Source organism: Caretta caretta, chromosome 1, assembly GCF_965140235.1.
Source record: "Caretta caretta isolate rCarCar2 chromosome 1, rCarCar1.hap1, whole genome shotgun sequence".
Classification (NCBI taxonomy): Eukaryota; Metazoa; Chordata; order Testudines; family Cheloniidae; genus Caretta; species Caretta caretta.
In genome coordinates, this window is record NC_134206.1 from 195912574 (window position 1) to 195936093 (window position 23520).

The window sequence follows — 23520 nt, forward strand, 5'->3', positions numbered from 1 at the left end:
ACTGTGTATGGGAGGAAACCTTTCCCAGGCTGTGCAGTGGTAATATTTGACGGCTCTTGCGACCTCCAGCACTGCAATAGCGATTGCTTTGGTGGTGTTTATTCCTCTTCCTTTAGCAAGGGACTTGTTGGATTTGTGTGGCTACTGACCCACTGCCAGTGTTCCTTCTTATTCCTGCCGGATCCAGTCCCCTCCACATGAGTGTAAAAGGCGATTCCATTGAGCTGGGCTTTGCAGAGTACAAGCAGTGTGCAGTCCCCAGAAAGTACTTCTGTGCTCCTCCTCCACAATTCAGTATGACTTAATTGGGTTTGCTGGGCCCTCTGCATCAGTATAGGCAGGTGACAGATGAAAGGGACAGGGTCCTAGAAGTGCCTGTATTTTTATTGTTAACTCCAGTGTAGCACGTGTAGTCTGATCAGAAAAAGCAGGTTTCTCTGTTGCTTCAGTAGTGAGAGAGGCCTGAATCATAACCTGAATTCTGGGAAAGTTTGGATCTGCAGCCAAATCTTGTAAGTCAGGCCGCACACCAGCACTGATTTCCAACCTGTAGCTGTTCAACTACAAATGACATCTTCATAGACTACTAGAATTCTATGGAGGGGAAGGATAGCTCAGTGGTTTGAGTATTGGCCTGCTAGACCCAGGGTTGTGAGTTCAATCCTTGAGGGGGCCATTTAGGGATCTGGGGCAAAAATTGGGGATTGGTCCTGCTTTGAGCAGGGGGTTGGACTAGATGGATGACCTGCTGAGGTCCCTTCCAAACCTGATATTCTGTGATTCTATTCTAAGAATTCACCACATCCTTGTAACAATGAGGGCAGTTGTGTAGGAAGGTAAAATGACAATTCAAAAACTAAATCTAAAAAACACAGACAAACCTGTGACGGGGCAGAGTTGTTGCTAGAATCAGATTTGGTGAATGTCAGCTCTCTTGTTGAGCCCCTCAAAATATTGTTGTCTTACTGTAACCTTCATTTAGCTCCTTTGATAAATATAATCAGGTTAAGCTTCTTATATGGATGTTTTGTATTCTAAATCTATTTAAGTCTGCATGGCTCTCTGCTACTCCATTTGATGACAGAGTAGCTCTCTGGCTGTCCAAGGTTTACCAACTGCTCCACTGTACGGTCTTAAGAATGGGTGATATGGGAAGGGGAAAAACAATCTCATAATTTTGTTTAGTCTGACAGGAAATCTCGCTGTGTTACTGTCTTATAAACTGGTGACATTTACGAGAAATTTTTTTCTTTAGTGTTGGATCAAGCATGGTTCTTCAACAGTTAAACTGATGCTGGGCATGTTTGTTTGTTTTTTTTCCCCCTCTCTTAGGTGCGTCATTCCTGTAACAAATTCGCTTGCTGAGAAATCAAGGGAACACGTAGAAGAAGATGAGTACAAGATTCCTTCTTCCCATCCTGTATCCCTGAGCTCCCATCCACCTCACTGTCATAATATAAAACTTCATACTAGGTAAGGTAGCTTGCAGCATTGCACTGCTTTGGAGAGGAGAATAAAATCATTTCAGAATGAACTTTTGGCAGGTTTTCTAAAATCTAATTGGTTATAATCACGGTGAAGCTGTCTGCCTTCTAAAGGGTAATCTTTTCATGCTTGGGTTATTCATGCCCTTTTATTCCTCTGGTGGAGTTGAAGGAGAATAGAAGCCATTAAACTCTGTGGTTCAGAATTTAAGTAACAAAATGCAGAACACATTTGAATCAATATACTGTGACTATCAAAATACAGCAGTACTTCCCATGGTTTCACTCTCTCCTTGCCTTGTGTGTACCAGAGTTATAGCAACTTCTTTAAACTTTTAGAACCTATCTCACAGAAGACCTTCCTTTGTGTTTCACAGGAAGAAAACATTTTTCATTCAGGCTTAATATTTCTCTTTCACTTTAAATATATCTTAAAATAATATCTGCGAACTGTCAGTCTCTGAATCATTAAAGGGTTGTGGCAAGGAGATTTGGACTCAAGAGACATTGCAGCTGAAGGCTGTGTGGCTCATGGCAAACCTCTTGGTCCCTGACTCATAAAGCTAATCTGAGTGTGCGGAATGAAGATAATAATCAGGAGGAAGGCTGAAATATCAGAAGGGACCAATTACTAGTAGTCTTATAGGTCAAAAGTACTATCTTAAAATCAATTATTGATCTACTAAGTTCTGACTCTCTTCTGCAGCTTAAAATTCATTGATACATTAGGACTTTTTTTCCTTTCAGAATGTGATGTCAATGCAATAAAACTCAACATTCTCCTCATTCCAGGCTTAACCAATTAAGGTCTGATTTTACACATGTTTAATAAAAGAGATTTAGCCCAGTGTGGTGAAAAGGTCACTTTCTGATTACTACTTCTGTCGAAGTTATAAATTCCTGGAAATATAGGCTATTGTTGTTAACAGAATTGCTGACATGACCTTCTGTGCAAAGATGTGAATGTTTGACTGGTCTTTGAGTGTTTTCTAGTCATGTACCCTTAAACTCCCACCTATTCTTCTGGGGAAAGATTTTTTGATTTTTTTTAATAGACATTCAGTGTTACTGAATAGAATTGACTTTATGGGACAGACAGGATTTTAAAACTTTACATTTATGGACCTATTTATCAGGGGCTTTTTTGTTTGTCCCACTTGGGAACCTCAGCCGTGTAGTAGAGAGATGAGTTGCCTATATGAATGGAGGAAGATGGATGAAACATGAACATGCAAGAAAGAAGGAGAGTCCTGCGTAGGAATAAACTCCATTGGCTCTACAGCTGCCTAGGACTCCTACACTAGGGGAAGTCCCCAGATAAAGAATTATAGGAAATTTCCACTCCCTTGGTACCTCCTGTGTAGCACAAAAGGAGTGGAGTGGGGCTGAGAATCTTGTTCTCTATTTTGCAGACCATCACAGTTATAGATTTCAAAGCTGACTTTCCCACCATTCCATCTGGCCATTTGTTTTTAGCCTTGTTGATCCATAAGAGAGATTACCTTCAGCTGGTCATGGGTCCTTTAGACCAACAGTGCTAGCCTAGCACTAATCCAGGACATGCCACACAGAAAACTTCCTTAATTGTCAGTTAAAGTTGCTGCAATGATTTCATGTAATAACCCTTGTACAAATTACATATATAACAAGAAAGTGAGGCCTAAAATAAAAACCTGTGACACTTTAGAGAGTATAGAAATGATCTATTAATGAATTTATATAAATATTCTAAATGTTACATTAACTTTCTGCTGTTAGCTAATGTCAGTGCTGAAGTGTAAACATTCAAAATTATACATTTCACAAACAACCTTGATTACGACCAACAGCATATACTTAGGAACTGGAGCTAGGCAATATTTTTCATTCAAAAAAGGTTTTTGACAAAAAAAGGCTTATTTTGTAGAAATGACAATTTTTGTGTAAAATCACTCTTTAATTTTTGTTGCTGTTGAAAACACAAAAACTGAAATCTTTTTGTCAGTGTCTGAAAATTTCAGTTTTTTCACAAAAATTAGAAGAAAAATTATTTTTTTTTGCTTTAATAAAAAAATTGGCACCCCTTCTCACCTCTTGGTTTTCAGCAAGCTCTATTAAGAGCTTTTTTCAATGCATTTTTCATAAATGTGAATTTATTCAGCTGTGTAACTAGTATACATTTATTTGTAATATGCATATGCTGAAAGAGTTTGTAACTTTTTGTGGAGTCATACCAAATTCACGTTGTCACCTTCAAAACACATCACAAATGTTTGGTAAGCATGGGTATGCTTGGCCTCTCCATTTTGAAGTTAAATTGGAGTTTTTACACTCTGGCTGGCTGCTTCATGAGAGTGTCTAGTTTTCTGGCTGTGACAAAGACTTCATAAGGGGCAAAAATAATCGTGGGGTGGCTTAATTAAAATTCTGGATTGAGTCCAGATACTTTAAAGGAGACAAAGAGACTGCAGTTGTTATTGTGGATGTCATGTAGTTCATGGCTATTGAATTCCAACATCCTATTCTGCGCTTAATGAAAACATGTTTAATTTTGTGCCCATGTATTAGTATTATAGTACACTTCCAAAAGTCATATTATAATATACCAAATGGATTGCATTGTAGTTTTCTGTCTAGATTGTTAGTCAATTGATTTTTGTAGCTGACTTTATTTTATTCCCAGGTTTGTCTGTGTTATGGAAAGGAGAGAAAAGACAAGTGTCTCAGTAGAGCAGTCCCTACTAATATAACACAATTGTATCATTCTGTTTACAATGTTTCCCCAAAAAGTATTTCCTTAAAGAGGGAAAAAAAGTAGCTGGGATGTAGGATGTTTCATACTTGCTTACTTCGTATTTCTAGTGCCTGGTCACACTGAAGACATCCTCTTTGGCAGGGAGTTGTTAGGGTACTTTGTCGTCTATGGCTAGTGAACGTATGGAATATGGAGAGTAGACTCATAAAATAGGGCTGGAAGTGTCTTGTCTTGTTTTTTCCTTGATAAGGAGTCAAGGGTGGATTATTCCCTATAGTATATTTTTAGGTGACTTAATCAGTCTAGCTTCAAAGGACTCAAGCAATGTTTCTTCCTCCACTTCCATTGGAAGACTGTTCCAGAGTATAATAGGTCTCACCAATAGGAAGGTTTTTCTTCAGCTAGTCAGGAAAATAATTATTCTTTATTTTCATTTCATTTATTCCTATTTATAACTCCTGGGACCACACACAATTCCATTTCCTCTTTCCTGTTTATATGCTTTAAATAATTGCACACGCTTTATTCATCCATCCCTTCCATATGGCCAGCGTGTGTAGATTTATTTACATTCCTGCTAATGGTGAAACTCTAGATCTCTCTAGCTTGAAAGGGTCAATGATTTGTGAGAATGGTGTATGTAATATGACCTATAGCCTTCCTCTAACTGAAGAAGCTTATTTTGGTCCTTCCTACCTATACAAACGTTGCAGTTCTTGTCATAGAGTTGAGATGCCTCCATTCCTTGGTTTGTTTTTAACACTTGTTCAAATAGCACATAATTCACTATTGGGTGATTTTAGTTTCCTGTTTGTATCCTGAGCCTTTTAGCAGAGCTATCATATATTATCCATTAAGGCTAATTTGTATTTTTATGCCTGGATTTTCCGTAGTTTTCTACTTTATTGCCTGAATCACCAGGATTGCTAGTTCTGGGAAGTTTTAGCATCCAATTTGACTTAGACTTCTTTTTACGAACAATTTGTTTCCCTTTGGAGGAAAAGATAAAATTAAATATAAAAGACAAAGCAATACACCACTTTTTTGACAACAGAGGATCTAATGGAGACCCTCTAAATTGTTTTGGGCAGAGTTAAATAATTATTTTATTTTAAGAGTTTGACTAGGAATATTATGGACATGCACTATTTCCATGGGTTTGTTCTTGTTTAAAGGATTTTATTTCCAGTGTATTTACTGTTTGATTTCAGTAATACAATAAGGATAAATTTACATATGTAAGTTAACAGTATGGAGAAGTAGCATATTCTAGTAGACTGATCTTTGGGTTGAGAGTCAGGAACTCCTAAAGTCTAATCTCAGCTCTTCCATTATCTTGCAATGGAGGCTTGCATAAATTACTTAATTTCTGTGGCTCAATTTTCCCATCAACAGAATAGTGTAATTTCTCAGAAGGCTGTTGTGAGGATTAATCTGTTACTGTGTTTAACATGCTTTGAAAGTGAAAAACACTAGGAGTGTTTAAAAAGTTTTTATAACTTGCATTCCTCCATTTGTTTTGATGTAATCTATTGTGCTATAGTGTTCATTTTGTGATTTGGGGGATGAAAATTTGGGTGGTTGGTTGATTTCTTCCTTTGATCTCTGCTTTGAGGGTGTGCGAGAATGGTCATTGTGCTGGTATAATGAATGGAACACACAATGCTACTTCAGAGATGAAGAAATCCAAAACCCCGGAGTTAGGTATGTTTTTTTCATTTTTATTTATTTGTTTTTAACTCTAGAAGAAGACAACCAGTCTGACACATTTAGAGGTGCAATAAGAAAGCATTCACTTCTTGTTGCTTTGTTATTCAGGAGATGCCTTTGACGCATCCACTGCTCCAGTATCTTTACCACCTGCACGGCCTCCTACCAGAGACAACCCAAAACACAGCTCTTTGCTCAACAGGACGCCCTCCGATTATGATCTTCTGGTGCCCCCTTTAGGTAGCCAACCTTCTGCTGTTAAATTTTTAATGGTTAACATAGTTAAGATTAACCAAATACCAAGCTTATTGCAAAACAGAATAAAATAAAGTCATAGGTTTATTAAGAGTTTCAAATGAGCTATGAGCTAGATTATTTGAAGAAAACAAGTGAGTGTAATTATGCTGTGATCTGCAGTCAGTGCCTGTCTCAGTCCAGGCACTGAGCTCTATCAGCTTTACACATTGACATCCAAGTCCCAACATTAGTCAGTTGGTGAAGACTGATCATGTCATAGAAGGTGCTACGCCCGTTCCCTGCAAAATGGGAAAGTTTACCATGGTTGTATCAGGATTTAGTGTCATGCCAGAAACAGATGCAAAGGCAGTTTTAAATTCATCTTCTGATGGTGAACAGTAGAGAAAGCTTTTACTCTAAAAATCAGATTTTAGTCACTTAATATTGGAATTAGTCAAATTTCAAGTTCTCTAAATTTGGGGGGGGCTGACTTTTTGTGTGTTAATTTGAGTTTTCATTTTATCATATAAAAGGGAGTGACTAATGGAGATAATAAATCTGGAGTTTGTTTCCTTTATATCAAGAGATTAAGGTTTAAAGCAGAGTACGATCAGTGCCCAGAATCATCAAACGTTGCCCTTCCCAATCCTAGTCCCTGGTTCCCTCTCCTGGAGCCCCTCAACTTCTCCAGTTCAGCAGACACTACCCAAGCCACCCTCTCAGTCATGCTGGGGGTCTTATGCTTGCCCTCTGCCACCCTCTGTAGCCTACCCATACCTCAGTTGTGAAGTGTTGGCTCCACTAGGCATGCTAACCCACTATGCATTATGAGGTGTATTAGCTCACACTCCAATTACATAGTGCAGTAACAGAGAGCAGCACAAGGGGGAGAGGTGGGAATTGCACTGTTTGACAGCCCTGAACTACACCTGTCTGCTCCTCTCTCATAATGTAGAGGGTGAAGTCGCCCATGAATCCCCAGGACTGCACTTCTTGGCCTCTTGGGCCAGATCTGCTTATCCCTATGTAAGGTGACACACAGTATATATCAAATCCAGCATGGTCCGTACATCATCATTCCCCCCCCCAACTCCCCACCCACACACACAGATACACAGAGATCATCCTACAGTACTTTTCAGTGTGCTCTTTTATTTCAGTCGAGTGCAACATCTGCAGACTGGCCACCAAGACGCTGCTTATTTTACACCTTATTTTAAACCTTTTTCCAAACCGCCCCCCCTCGAAACTGAGTACACTAAAAGGTCATTCACAGCATGTTGTAAAGCATTCAGTTGTGCATAAAAAGAGCCAGTCTTACAATTTAATTATTGGAGTCACTGAACTTCTAGAAAACCCTAGGAGTGAGAGCCTCTGTTAGCAGCCATGGAAAATCAATTTTAAGCTTCACTCTTTTTTTTTGTACTGTTCTTAATGAAGTTTTGCTCTTTAAATGCAGGCGAAGATACGTTTGACAACTCACCACCGTCACTTCCTCCTCCTCCACCACCTCCCGCTCGGCACAGCCTCACTGAGCATTCCAAACCTCTGGGCTCAGGAAGCAGACCCTCTTCAGGACATGAACTGTTCCTTCCTCCTTCGGGTAAGAGTCACCAAGCAAACAAAGTTTTTAACGTATTTTTGTTTACAGCAGAAGCTTATCTGAGCTGATAAAGTTGTCATTGTCTGTTAGAAATACCTTTGCCCATAGCTAACTGTCTAAAAACTGGAGAGATTAGTTTTTAAAACTATAGAGATGAAACATCTCAGAGAATATAAAATAGTCTCTACTTTTCTTTTCCCCATGTAATAGATAAAATCAATATTTTCATACTAGACATGACATTTTGGTAAATAACATTTTTCTTATAGGAACAGTTATTTTAAAGTGCCAAGTTTTCCATTGAGTTCTGTGTTGCCAGTATGCATCATTTGTCATATCACCACAGAGTATTAGTTTCTTTAGGACAATATAATGTACAATTTAGTCTTCTTTTTGAATGGGGACAAAACTAGAAAAGAAGGGCAAAGAACAACAACATATATTTGATAGAACAGTTACTGTCAAATCTTTCTTCTAAACTATATAAATTGTAAACCCCACTGATTGCAAGGAACTGCAGTTCATCCCATTGTTCATGAAATTCATATACCCAAATCATTGTCTATCTCTTTCAGTCCAGTTTTCAGCCTGTATATGGCACAGAAACTGTGCTACTGTCTTGATTGATGTCCTCCTGTTAATGTACAGTGGTTGGTCCTCCATGCTGATTAACTTGGTTCTGTTTGCTGCCTCTGATGTAGATTACTCCCAACTTGTGGGCTGGGGTACATACTATAGCTGTTGAGGGGTTCCCTTCTTTCTTCTTTGGGAGGTTTCAGAGGATGTTTCTGGCCAATTATCTGCCTACCCTGAGGATTCTGTTTTGTGGTGATCTGCAAGGCTCTGTATTGTCACATATCTTCTTTCAGCAGGTATGTGAAGCTCCTGAGGGATACAGTAAGGCATTTTGGGCACTGGTGTCAGTAGTATGCAGTTGACAGGCAGTTCTGTCTTGTTTTCATCACACCGTGCTGGTGTGTAGTCTTTGCTTTCCCAGCATATGGATGACATTTGTTGTTAGATTGAGAGCAAGCTGGCTGAGGTGCCAGATAAATTAGCAGTGATGTGAGTGGGTGGCATAAATGATCCTGAAAGATGGTTTGCTTTCCTGTCAGAGAGGTTTTTGGTTGTCCCTTTCTTGTCTAATAGGTTCACAAATTAAGAGGTTCTGTTGGACCCCATCTATGCCATCCTTCCAAGATAGATAATTAGTTAAACTTTATTTTATTTTTAACACAACCCCACACTGATACAGCTCTGATACAGAATACTGTTCTTTTACTGGTAATCCCAAAATATAAACGCAATGAAAAATCTGTTTGAAAAAGAAACCTGTTGTGTCCACATTAATCATACATATTGTTCTGCCTCAACTGCAAGTCGATAAGTGCATAATTTTTACCATAAATCGACAGTCTTATGTACTTTTCCTTTTAAATTACATTGGACACAACATTATTCTCCAGAAATAGCAATTATAGAAATACTTTATTGAAAAATTCTGCCATAATTTGACACTTTAAAAATTGGATAATATTTCCCACTTAACTGCATCACTTAAAAGGAAATAGTTAAATTCCAAAATCAAGATGATAAAATAGAATACACAATAAGAATCCATGGATCAGAGTTGAGGTGATTGTGTTGTGTTAAACGTGGATTCCTTTACAATAACTTGTTCATTTTGTGGACAGTGTAAGGTTTATTATGTCCTTAACTATTCATTCCTTATGTTTAAGTGCTTAGGTCGTTATTTTTCAAACTGTGGGGTGTGTGCTCGCTGTAAGGGGTGCGATGAAGTTTTCAGCGGGGACCAAAGGACCTGGTGCTGGCCAGCTCCCACAGGAACAGCAGATCCTCGTGCAAACTCACTTCCCTTTCTCCACGCACATGGTCTCTCTCCCACACCTGTGCATGCACACCCTCCTCCCACCCTCTGGCTGCGCTGGGAGTCAGCATGGTGGCAGCACTACCATATGCACGTCTTTACCCCCAGCATGCACATGTGCACACAGGGAGAGGGCAGCGCCGCCTCACACATGCACTAGTGCCTCTCCTGGCAGCGGGATTTCAAGTAGGGCACGTGAGCCTTCTCTCGACACGTGCTGGTCACGTGGAGATTTTGTAACCCCCACCCCCACCCCCGTGCGGGCTTTGAACTCGGCACTATCCAGATTCTCCTTCCCCTGTGCTAATGGGAAGCATGCCTAGGACATGAATCTCCAAAGACGGGTGAATTGGGGAACCTCTGGCTCAGGTTTTGTTACTGTTGTCATATGTAAAGGATGTTGTCACTTAGCAACCTGAACTGGGTTTTGAAATGTGTTTGTTGTTTTTGGAATGACCTTCTGTAGGTTTTGTCTTCCAAGGACAGTAGTTAGTGAGCCAACGTTTTCAAATATAGGTAGCAAAATTAGACTTCTAAACAGACCTGATTTTTCAAAACTGACCTCACAGCAGATCCCATTGTACCCAATGTCAATTTAGGTACCTAAATATTGAATTAGGAGCCTAAGATAACACATTTTTGAAAATCTTGGCATCAATGATTAGTGTGTTGTCATTTATTTGTACTGCAGTAGTGCCTAGGGACCCCAGGCATGGACTCGGACCCTGTTGTGCTACGTGCTGTACAAACACAACAAAAAGATAGTTCATGCCCCAGTCTATCACTGTAAGGGTCAATCCAAAAGTCATGTATGTATTTGGATAATTAAATGTTTCTCCGTGAAATACAACGTTGAAAGGTATGTGGCTCTAGAGGTGTTGACATGCTTTAGCACAAAGTTATTTACAGGGTCTACCAAACCATCAGGTAGAATAGTATTTTCAATACCTCTAACATCTCTACAGACTGAATGTTACAAATAGTTTTGTTGCACTTTTTCTGTTTATTTAAATGCTGTATTCCTTTTGCTCAGCAAAAAACGAGGCAAAAAAAAATCTGAAACATTTAGAAATCAAGTTTACATTTTTCAGTTCACATCACGCTATTGCAAGGAGTTGCATCAATCACGTAATGAAATATGACAGGTTTAACCCACCATAACACATAGCAAAAAATAACAAAGCATAAAAATGCAGGAAGTGCTTGTCTCATAACTACTCTTCTGAAATGGCAAGTTCATTTAAAAAATACCCCTCACCTAAAAGCTTCAAGTAAATGTGTTACAGTACAAGTACCTGAGAGTAATTAGATGAACCCAAGTGACACTTTCTGACGTTTTCTGCTATCTGTCAAGATTTGAAAGTTGAGTAATGTACTAGTACTCTGTACTTTTCTTGTCACAGTTCAATTCACCATCCATCTTGTCAAATAAGCCACTGGATATGGATGACTTTGCAGGTTACAAGAATCCAAGTTTCATGCTTGTGAATTGCAGGGACAGAAATTACTCTAAAATGGAGTACTGAAGATAACCTTGTAAACTGCAGATAACATTAGTTTATGTGGAAAATTATTTGGAAATAACATAATAATTTAATATAATTTATAAATGTTCACACAAAATCTGGAAAATACATTTTATGGTCACTTAACATTTTCCATATGTACATATTAGGTATGATCTGTACTGTCACTGTTCATTAATCTTATAAGTGCCTTTGATTACACGGAGACACATGCTTGTGTGGTTGCTGTTTCATTCTTTTTTTTGAATATTTCTTTAGACACTGATTTCCAAAGCCATATTATGATTTGACAGTACAAGCAGTACAAGCCTTCAGGTGATTTCACAGGCATGCAACAGATCTAGTGAGTGTACAGTCAGGACCTGATCATCACAAAAAATATATATATATCCCTCCACCCACTGTGGTAAATGGATTGAAGACTGACAGTTGAGGAAAGCAACCTGTTCAGGATAGCTCTTCAGCATTGCTTAAAGTTAAGCACCTGCTGGAGTACTGTCTTCAATAGGGGCCTAAAAATGGAGAAGAGAGAATGTTCTAATCTTCTGCTTTGACTTTTTAATCTGTCTTCAGTAATTGGCAAAGACAGACACAAAACTTGCTTACCCCTATCACTAGTTTCTTTAATATATGTTGGGGAGGGAGACTATATTAAGTTAACCACCTCCATTGGTTATTGCTAGGCATAGTTACATCCCCACTGCATGAATGCAAGTAAGTGTGTGTGTGTGTGTGTTCCTTTTGACACACACCCACACACACACACCCCTGTTTGCACTCACAATCCCTTCTCTTCTGAAGCTTCTTGTTCATACAGCTCTAATCTGGTCCCGTGTGCATGAACCTTGCGAACATTTTTAACTTTAAGTATCCTCTCGTTTTTATAGATCTCTTTTTTGATCCAGCTACTAGTGTAATTCCTTTGCCTCCTGCTCGAAGATTAACAGGGGAAAATGTCAAAACTAATAGAACATCACAGGACTATGATCAGCTTCCATCCTCCTCAGGTAAGATGCAAAACTGTGGTTAGACAAAGTAGCAGCCTAAGAAAGCAAGTAATCTTAGCTCGGACAAATTGGCAGACATCAGCCAGTGCATTGCTATCTTGCTTTTGAGGAAAGGCCGCTGTTATTCACAACAAAAGCTGGCAGTTCTCTTCCTATGAAAAACAGATAGGTAACCATCAGAGAAACAATAAAGATGGATCTCCTGAAAGGACATAAAGTCCCAGAGTGGCTCATCCATCCTATGGTCTGAAGGGTCGGGTAGACTAAAAGTGAAAAGAATTTTCCTTTTAAAGATTAGTCCTTTAAATCCTACCCATAGACATTAAATGCTTACGTGAATTCTGGTATCCTTTTTTTTTTTATAAGGTATTTTCCCTGTTCCTTTGGAGATCACAAGAGGTCAGAAGTCATGCAGGGGCCACTGTGCCTCTTGGTTCCAATTTTATTCTTGTATTGTTCTGTGGACAAAATAGAACTTAAACCTATATATTGTTCTCTCAGATATGTACCAATGTGCCTTCCGTGGCTCTGGGCACTGTAAAACATTTTAAAATACACAGGAAACCCAAAAGCAACTAAAATAGCATATCTAGTTTGTAACAACCCAGTCAACATAATGTAACAAATTAAAAAGATGGCTATAATATATAGCATCTCTGATCCAAAAGGAACCTCAAAATTTCAGTCCAATTATAATGTATCCAATCCGACAGTTGGATTCACATGGCTGGACCCTTGCCCCCACACAGATCCAATGACAGATTGAAAGTCTGTAAGGAGCTACTATGAAGGAGCTACTGTAAGCTGGGCGTATAACTGGTTGGAAAACTGTTCCCAGAGAGTAATCATTAGTTGTTCATAGTCAAGCTGGAATGGCATATCAAGTGGTTTCCCGCGGGTTCTGTTCAATATCTTCATCAATGATTTAGATAATGACAGAAAGAGTATACTTAAAAGTTTGCAGATGATACCAAGCTGAGAGGGGTTGCAAGTGCTTTGGAGGATGGGATTGAAATTCAAAATGATCTGGACAAACTGCATAAATGGTCTGAAGTAAATAGGATGAAAGTCAATAAGGACAAATGCAAAGTACTCCACTTGGGAAGGAACAATCAGTTGCATACATACGAAATGGGAAATGACTGCCTAGGAAGGAGTACTGTGGAAAGGGATCTGGGGGTCATAGTGGACCACAAGCTAAATATGAGTCAACAGTGTAACACTGTTTCAAAAAAAGAGAACATCATTCTGGGATGTATTAGCAGGAGTGTTGTAAGCAAGACACGAGAAGTAATTCTTCCGCTCTACTCGGCGCTGATTAGGCCTTAACTGGAGTATTTTGTCCAGTTCTGGGTGCCACATTTTAGGAAAGATGTGGACAAATTGGAGAAAGTCCAGAGAAGAGCAACAAAATTATTGAAGGTCTAGAAAGCATGACCTAAGAGGGAAGATTGAAAAAACTGGGTTTGTTTTGTCTGGAAAAGAGAAGACTGAGAGGGAACGTGATAACAGTTTTCAAGTACATAAAAGGTTGTTACAAGTAGGAGGGTAAAAAAAAATTTCGTTAACTTCTGAGAATAGGACAAGAAGCTATGGGCTTAAATTGCAGCAAGAGCGGTTTAGATTGGACACTAGGAAAACTTACTGTCAGGGTGGCTAAGCACTGGAATAAATTGCCTAGGGAAAGGTTGTGGACTCTCCATCGTTAGAGATTTTTAAGAGCAGGTTAGACAATCACCCGTCAGGGATAATACTAGATAATACTTAGCCCTGCCATGAGTGCAGGGGACTGGACTAGATGACCTCTCGAGATCCCTTCTAGTCCTATGATTCTATCCTTTTATGTACAGTAGAAATCACTTAATACACCAATGAATGTACTTGCCTTTGCAGTACAACACAGCAGCTAATTAAAGGGACACTGTCAACCATAAACCTAGTCAGTTTAAAAAGAAATAAAGTAAAAGTAGTTTCATTATTACCCCAATCCCTGAGTCCTTTGCCTATTTGCGGTCAGTTTTCCTGTTCTTTACAAATGTATTTTTTCTCCTTTTTGCTGCATGAAAGCCCATACTGTCAGGGGAAACTGGCCAACAGAGGCCCTGAGTTAATCATGTGAGTAGTTGCACTGAGTCATGTGCAGGTAGCTGTTAGGACTGGGCCATGATGAACTGTTCAGGGCAAACAGTGAAATTGTATGTGTGTAAACTATTCTCAAATGTACAAAATGAACACATTGAAAAACATGGTTTTTTCCATCTTGTCTGTCAGTTTTAGTAATTGTAGGTGTTACTTGCCACATCAGTAGGTGATAGATTTTCCAACCAAAGTGTGATTTTTTTTTATTTTATTTTTTTTAAATACGGTAAAGTTGACATTGTTCCTTTAACAGTGTGTTACACCAGTATACCACAGTATAGATCAGGAAGTGAAGAACACATTTTCCAGTTGAAACTACAGGCAGGATTAAGCATGAAAAGTGCCAGAGGATCTTTAATGATCACCACTGTTTAGAACCTCAGTTTGATGTCTCAAATAAACGATAGCATTTTCAAGACTACAATTCCCCTAACAGAATGTTGGTGCTCACTATTTAGATAGCATTACTGGTTTTACAGTGCGTGTTAGTTTATAAAATCTTCAGGGAAGGGCTCTTGTCTTTCTGACTAGCAGAATGGGGCCCTGATTCTGACTGAAGGGCTTCTGGGTGCTGTTTTAATATACATATGTGATAATATAATAAACTGATTACCCTAAAGGTATTAGAGAGACAAGGTAGGTAAGGTATTACCTTTTATTGGGCAAACTTCTGTTGGTGAGCGAGACAAGCTTTTGAGCTTACGCAGAGCTCTTCTGAAGAAGATAATACCTCACTCACCTTGTCTCTCTAATATCCTGGGACTGACGCAGCTACAACAACAAGGCATACCATTTTCCCTCTGTGCCACTATAAAAACACAATGGTTGCTTCATCGATTATATTATTTCTAAGGCTTCTCTTTAAAGCTCACTTAGAAAGGATTTGCTTGCTTTTCACACGGTAATTTACATTTCTGCATAGTCTTTTAATGGATATGCTTTTTTCATGGGACTGGTATATTTTAAAGCCCTCCACAAAGGAAGCTGATGTAGAGAAGTTTTTAATTTCTTGCTATTTAAGATCCAAATAGTTTTCTTGGTATTGCTTAGTAAATACTTCATTACCTAGATGATTTGCATAAACATCTTCTAAAAATATCCATATGCTTTAACCTCCGCTATAAATATACTAATCCAGCATGCTACTACGTACATAAAAGTTTTCAGTTTAATTTGAATTAAATGCAACTGTTTGTTAAATCATGCTATGCTATAATTGGAAAGTTGTATTTGTAGTGGTTGTAATTCCATCCTATGGAATTAATAAGTTTCAGAATGAACAGATTCAGCTTACTCCAGGATTCAAAAAGACAACCTTGTATGGAGAATATAACTTCGTGCTTGAGGTATTCCTTAACCATTCATCTCTGATAGCCAGCAGTTGTTCGTTCCAAACCTGTTTTAGGATTGCTGTTGGACCTGTGTTAGAAAGGAAGTGAATGTAGTCCACTAATTAGAGTAAATTTTATTCCTAACACTACCACTGACTCACGGTACACCTTCTCACTTGACCCCTCTGTGCCTCAGGCTGTCTATTTATAAAATGGGAATACCTGCCTTACTATAACGTTCAACTTGATTGCTGACTTGTAAGGCCAAATGTGTATCTCATTATTAAGAGAGCTATCAGGTATATTTTGACAGCCCTTTAGAATTCTTTAATATCAAGAAAGTAGGTTGCATATGGTAAAATATAGTATGTTGTTTGTCTCTGACATCTATCACTTTGGCATCTAAGTACTAAACACAGCAATTTATGTAGCATGGAAAATTTCAAAAATGGCTTTCAATTTTTCACTTTTTCATTGTTCCAGAGGATTTATATATAACATAAACATTGTGATGGTATAATTTCTGAGGGAGTTCAGGTAAAAATAATGAATAGAATGAGGGGAAAAATCACTGATTCTAGAACTCTCTCTCTCTCTCTCTCTCTCTCTCATATTCACATACACCATCACCTTTTCGTCTCTTGCTCAGCTGCGATTTCCACTACCTAGGACATTTGTGCAGTCAATTACACCTGTGGAAAGCAGGTGTTACATGCTACAACTGGTATGAGCAGTGGTGAGCTGGAGCCGGTTCCCACCAGTTCGCTAGAATCAGTTGTTAAATTTAGAAGCCCTTTCAGAACCAGCCAAAAGTGCTGCCTTAGGCTCAGGGTTGGAGCACCGAAGGGGAAAATTTGGTGGGTGCAGAGCACCCACCGGCAGCTCCCCACTCCACCCCCGGCCCCAGCTCACCTCCGCTCTGCCTGCTCCCCTGAACGCGCCGCTCTGCTTCTCCCCCACCCCCCACCACTTCCTGCAAATCAGCTGTTCGCGCGGGAAGCCGGGGCGGACTGAGAAGTTGGCGGTGGCTTCGCACTCAGGCCCAGGGAGGCAGAGGTGAGCGGGGGCGGGGGGGTGCGAGGAGGGCCGCCCACGCTGCAGCAGGCACGCAGGGGAACTGCTCCCCACCTCAGCTCGCCTCTGCCACCCTCGGCCTGAGTGTGAAGCCACCACCTGCTTCTCAGCCCTACTAGGCTTCCTGCCGAACAGCTGATTCGCAGGAAGCTGGGGGTGGGGGGCGGAGAAGCAAAGCAGGGCGGTGCCTTCACAGGAGGAGGCAGAGCGGAGGTAATCTGGGGCTAGGCGTGGGGTGGGGAGCTGCTGGTGGGTGCTCTGCACCTACCAAATTTTCCCCGTGGGTGTTCCAGCCCCGGAGCACCCAGGGAGTCAGCTCCTAAGGTGCCACTTTTGATGTGATCAGTGGGGGGAGCAGTTGCTCCCCCCATAGCTATGCTTCCCCGCCCCTAGGAGCCAGAAGGACATGCGGGATGCTTCCTGGGAGCTGCCCCAGGTAAGCACCACCGGGACTCCCCACCTCGCCCTCCAGCAGGTCCCTCTGGCTCTTGGGTGGGGTGGGCACCCACTGCGGTGGCCCACGAGACCCTCCTGCCCAGTTCTGGGGGCAGTCGGGACAGGGGAGGGGGGTAGATGGGGCAGGGGTCCTGGGGGGGGCGTCAAGGAACTTGGGGGGTTGGATGGGGCAGGAGTCCTGGGCCGCGGGGGTGGGCAATGAACCCCTCATGCAGTGAGGAGGGAACCAGTTAAGATTTTGGCAGCTCATCACTGGGTATGAGTAAATGGAGCAGTCTGACTTCCACACTCACTTTGCTCAAATGTAAATGACTACCCAAGATGCAAGGTAGAGGAGAATGTGTATACATTTATTGTATCTCCTTAGTATTGCACTTAAATGCTCTGTGCGAAATGGGTTCAAAGCTGTGTGGCTTTCGGAGCCCTGCCTACAATCTGGCCTTTTTAATGCACTGTTATGCCATTGTCCACATTGCTCTGGGGTGCGCTAATAAATATAAATGTAAAATCATGCTTGCCTCTCTTTAAATTATTTATAAATGACAAAAGAAAAATTCATCCGGCTTGGTGCATTTTTCCTATTGTTACATACTTAAAGGTTGATTTAAATATAGTTCAGACTCCTCTTGTCTGCAAGCATCTGCTTGAGCACTGTGATGCCTTGTTGAGCCCCAGGTTTTAGGGCTCTGAGGAAGATTTACGCTTTTTTAGCATTCTACAGTGAGGCAGCAAAGTTCTTCACTCAGGCTCCCTCAGCTCCTCAAAATGAGAGATCCCCTTGCCTCTCTAATATCCCCTCGAAGGTGTTTTTTCCTCTACCCCAAATAGACTTGTCTGCCTTCCTCCACTCCACAGAGACCCTCACAAGACAAGCTTGCTTCCTCACTCTCACCCTCCAGCAGGCATGCTTGCATGGTGCTGTTTATCCCTGCTGCTTCCCAGACTGGCAGTAGCAGAAGCTGGGATGTGTTTAAGAAGCAGGAAGGGAACAGAGTGGGTGGCTCACTGCAGGGGGAAATGAAACTATTTGACATCATTACCCGGGCAGTGAGAGTCCTGATTTATCCTTTCCTCTCAGCAGCTTAGGAGGTCCCTTTCTCCCCACCACAGACTTTCTCCCCCTAACCTTCTGCTAGTGAGCCATAGTTGTTTATTAAATTAGCCGGTCCCCAGGCATTATCTCCTTTGGGATTAACTAGTTTCCTAAGGGTTGAAGGCATCATGGAAGCAGACATGTGAGTGATTGAGGCTGCCTGCTCAGAGGCTGAAACAATTAATTGAATTATATGAATATACAATTAACTGAAAATTCAACTAGAGATTTTTATTTTTTTTTTTAAGAATCCAAGGTGGCTGGCACATCTGAGTGTGTGGCAGGAAAGAAAGGCCTGTTTAAATGCCTCTGACTCTTTGTGTCCAGATGGAAGTGCAGTTTAAGCTTAGTATTTTTAAACTCAGAATCTAACAGGATACCCATAGTCCGCTAAAATTTTATATGGATGTGAAGATATTGAGAAGAGGTGTCAGCATTTTAAAAAAATGGGGAATTGAGTTACACAGAGAGTGAGAGCTGGAGATTTAAAAGGACCTGTGCTGTAGAGACATTGGTGGAATGAGAAGAAAATATATGTTGCAAATCTTCAGAAAGAATTAAAAATGGTCTCCCTAAATTATATTTGTTTCAGCAGGTTTTAGGCAGCATGAAGCTTTTAGTCAAGAAAAAACTCCAATTTTGGGTTCAGATTGGAGCTGCCAGAACTAGTTATTCATTCATTCACATTCTCTCTCTCTCTCTCTCCCCCCCTCTCCCCACCGACACCCGCCCCAAACTGTATCAAATTTAATTGTATTATTTGTTCTTTAGATACTTTTCTTCCATAATGATTTTTCTAAAATTGCTTTGATAGTCATATTTTTAGCCTCAGATTTACATATGCTACATTATTTGTCTTGCAATTTTCTAGTATTGTGCATGCTTTGATTTTAATTATGGACCGTATTCTTCAATAATACTGTAAATTGAGTTTTGTAAAATAAGTCTGAATTCCTGATTTTACTTATTCCTCTCTTACTGGTAAGTAAACTTTCTGAAATATTGCTAATCATCTAATCCTACAAGTATTTCACGCCCCTTTCCCTAGTAGGCTCAAACCTGTCTTGTGTTGTCTTTTTATCATTAGCATTTATATAGCACTTTTCATCTTCAGTGTCCTTTATAAAGACAAAATAATCCAATCTGCTGTTTTTCTCATCACCATGTTGTGCAGAAATAAGCAATGTTTCCAGCACAAGATTCAACCCAGTCTTTTAAGATGAAATCTGAATAAAATTACTCTCATCTATTTGTTACATTAACCCCACCATCTTTCTAGAAAAATATTTCCTGGATCTTGTCTGACTTAACAATAGAATTCCTGTACTGATGCTAACAAGCTTATCTGAATGCATAAAAACTGAGTCAGGAAATGCATCTTGAGTCGACCTATATCAGTGGTTCTTAACTTGGGGTACACGCACACCCTCTGGGTGCGAGATGCCCTTTCTGGGGGTGTGAGACATGCCAGATTTTTTTAGAAGGTAAATCATCAAACACAAATTAAGCAGAGGTATGAAAGCACAACTACTTTGTTTCATCAAACCTATGTATTTATTAACATTATACATTTTTTAACGATTACTGTAATATACAAACAAAAATATATTTGGGTTTAAAGAACTGACCTACTTCAAGGATTCTTGATAAGGGGTGCGAGAACATATTTTGAGAACCAAAGGGGTGCAGGCTGCAGTAAAAGTTAAGAACAACTGAGCTATATGAATGACTAGGTGGATCCATTGGAGATGTTTAACGTGCTCTGTGGGATTACAATCCAGATAGTCTCCCTGTACAAAACTGAATAGCTGTATGACTTCGATAATGAAAATATAATGCTCCTTTGCATTACAAGATATATCTGGAAGATTTGAAAAAACAAAATGCTATTGCCACCAGTGTAAATAAACTGGAAAATGTTATTGCCATAAGCTTTCTCTAATTCCATATCATTGGAACACTATTTATTGTCAGCAGAACTTTTCAGAATTCTTCTCAAAGGATTGAAAGCCTAAATAAATAAATAAATAAAACCCCAACCACATACTTCCCACTCAAAGCATTTCTGCTCTATGCCATCTTGTATTTAAGCTTCTTAGTGTAGCCTCAGCAAGGATAAAGAGGTTTGGGCAAAGTACCCAGTTTACTTGAGTCCTAACCCCTTGACTCTGAAAAGATTAGAAGCTGTGGTTATTCGCTCTTTGCATGAGGACATCATGATTCTTAGCGGCAGTGTTAACTGTGAAGGTTAACGTTCTTATGGAGCACTGCAGAAAGGCAGTAGCATACCCAGCCAACATCTGAAATGTATGAACTGTGATACTTGGGGAGAAAGATTTAGGGATCTTTTTCTCACCACTGAAATTCATTGGACTATTAGTTTTTTTGAGGAACAGAATGAGGAAATAATGATTTTTCTACGTAGCAAGCACCCGTGACATGCATGAAATAAACTACAAATGACTGAAATATGTTCTCATGATGTACAAGTGAGTGCTAGTTTCTCCTCTTCAGGTTTATTTGGTGAACGTCTTCTTTTACATAGTTTACTGATTTGTGCAATTTCCTGAATAAACCAGTGAATAAAATGTGAGATGATGGGGGGGGGGGGGGTTTAAAAAGAAAAGCTTCTTTTAAAAAATCCTTGTTGGTCATGTTAATAAAATCTCAGATTGTTGAGAGTGAGTGACAATTAAAATTCAGATTTAATTTTTACCACTAATGCTGTGTTTATACTTTTTTTGCATAGTTTGGACAATGCAAATATAGACTAGTCATTTCCACTTTCAGATTCTTACTGCATTATTAACACAATGCTGCACTGTTTAGGTTGTGAACACTTCTGGCGAATGTTCTAATACAGTTTCTACAAGAATTTCAAAACTAAAGAAGGGAATTCATTAAAACAGTCCTATTAATAGGCTTCGTAAAACTTGGTTTTGAGTTCTCCCTAAATTTGAGGCCTGAACTACCGGGCACTACCGCATTACATCATGTTTAAACCAGTTTGTAGTGATTGTCTCTGGTTTTTTTTTTTTAAACAGACGGTTCACAAGCACCAGCCAGACCCCCTAAACCACTTCCTCGCAGGACTGCACCAGAAATCCACCATAGAAAAGCATACAACTCTGACACCTCCTTGGAAAATGTGGATGCAAAAATTGCAAAACTTATGGGAGAGGGCTTTTCCTTTGAAGAAGTGAAGAGGGCACTTGAAATAGCCCAGAATAATGTCGATGTGGCTCGTAGTATTTTAAGAGAATTTGCCTGCTTTCCTCCACCAGTCTCCCCACGTCTCAATCTATAGCAGCATGCAAGTCCCTGCAGCAGATGAATTGTGTGTGTATGTTTAGAACTGAGAGCAAGAGAGAGAATTTGAGAGAGAAGTTTTCTTCTCTTGTCATCATTAGAAGAGGGTCTGTTTCCAGCAGTTTATCAAAGGAAGACGGCTGCTCTGATCAAGACTCATAGATGGTCTGAGGCTTCTGTATTTTTGCTAGCCATACTTTTAAAATCAGGGTTGAACTGACAAAATTATTTTAAGAAGTTTACTTCCCTTGAACTTTGAATCTGTGAATTGCTTTTTTTCTTGTTTACAAGTTGGCAAGTTAAGTTTTCTAGTTGACACTTGTACTGTGTTCCTGTTAGATTCCCTTGTATGGTGGTCAGTTCAGCTGTAGCATTTGCAACGTTTTCCATGCTGACCACCCCATCACTAAATCATTTTTTTCCAGAAGCTCTGTATTTCCATTTCTCCTTTTATAAGAGGCTTTAGTGGTTTTTGCATTTCAATTTATCAAACAAATGCGCAAAAAAAAAAAGTATGTGGCCTTCACTACTGAGCGTTTTCTTCTGATATTGTTTTGTTATTGAGAGGAAAAAATCTGAATGTATAATGCATTATTTTTTGTCTATGAACTGCCTTTTTAAAGGTATTTTGACAGTGACATTGGGCAGCTTTTATTTTTATTATGGATTTTGTGACCTATAGTCTTCAAGGTCTTGATCCATGTAATTTCCAGTTTTAAAAAAACAAACACATGCAGTAATGAAACTAAAGAACATGACATGATAGCTTTTAAAATGCAAATGTCGATGTTGTACTTAAGTTACATACCAAGGGCACCTGTTGTTCATGCCTTAAGTATCCTCAGGCATACTAAATAATGGGGAATCTCGCTGAATTATATTAATGATCAGGTAAATTACAGTCCTATCTTCTGAAAAGTGGATGACACTTAATTTCCTGTTCGAGTGATTGTCCTCTGGTTCATCATGGCTTTAGGGACCAGTTCATATTGACATGAGTGATGCACTGTTAAATCCTAATGCTACTGTTGGAATACTTTTTACAATGTTCTTTAGTAATCTATCTGTTCACACTATTGCATTAGACTGTGTTTCATACCCAAATTCACTCATTCACTGTCCCTGCAGAGATGGAAACATCTTAGATCTCTTTGTCCTGGATGGAACAGTGTTACCTCAGTCTGATTTTTATTTTTATTTTTTTTTAATTTAAAGCATGGATTGATGCAAGCCAAATCAAGTCCTTTGTTTTTTGTTCTTACTAGAGACTCAAATTAAGAGTCCAGACTTTCCACAGTAATTCTCATATTGCTGCTTTCCTATTTTTGTGGAAAACACTGAAATCCCCCCCCCCCTTACTGTTGAACAGATGAACCACGTGGAGGGTAGAGTAGTTTCAGTATTTTAAAATATGGCCAGTACATGATCTTTCAAGTTGTGATAAACTTAGGTTGTGGTATATATTTATTTCCTTTTTATCTTTCCGTTTTCTCCTTTACTCATGGCAAGTTGTAAAAGTTACACCACTTAGAAGATCAGATCTCAGCGACAAATGGATTTATTTTAAAGTTTTATGGACAGCCAAACATCTCAAGTAAGGAATTCAAAGTCACTAGAAAACCCAGTGGAAATTGCCATTATCATATCATTTCATTAACAGCTTATTCTTTTTTTTTTTAAAGAAATCATTCCTTTTCAGGATCACAAAGCATGGCATGATGGCCATCATTAATCTGTCTTGGTCCAGTGAAACAAAATGATCAGAGGTATTTGAGCTACAGGGATGAGTTTCTGTTCTATTTCAATCTAAGCAAATGATTTCATGTACTAGAAAAGGGCATTTGCAGCTTCCTTTCAGTATTCATTCTTTGGGTAGGGATAACAAAAGCTTTTGGCTGAAGTTTTACTCAGTATTCTGTGTTTAAGTAA

The 23520-nt window shown here is 39.5% G+C and overlaps 1 protein-coding gene across 2 annotated transcripts in view; it reads left to right on the plus strand.

The window, feature by feature from the left end:
* The window catches only part of CBLB (Cbl proto-oncogene B), a 195397-nt gene extending 172130 nt beyond the window's left edge, over positions 1-23267 (plus strand). For both annotated transcript variants that reach the window (XM_048816329.2, XM_075118372.1), the window contains exons 14-19: positions 1333-1473; positions 5834-5922; positions 6037-6168; positions 7625-7768; positions 12070-12189; positions 21327-23267. In XM_048816329.2, coding sequence (XP_048672286.2) covers positions 1333-1473; positions 5834-5922; positions 6037-6168; positions 7625-7768; positions 12070-12189; positions 21327-21589 — 889 coding nt within the window. In that variant the 3' untranslated portion in view covers positions 21590-23267. The remainder of the gene's footprint in view (positions 1-1332; positions 1474-5833; positions 5923-6036; positions 6169-7624; positions 7769-12069; positions 12190-21326) is intronic.
* The last annotated feature ends 253 nt before the right edge of the window (positions 23268-23520 follow it).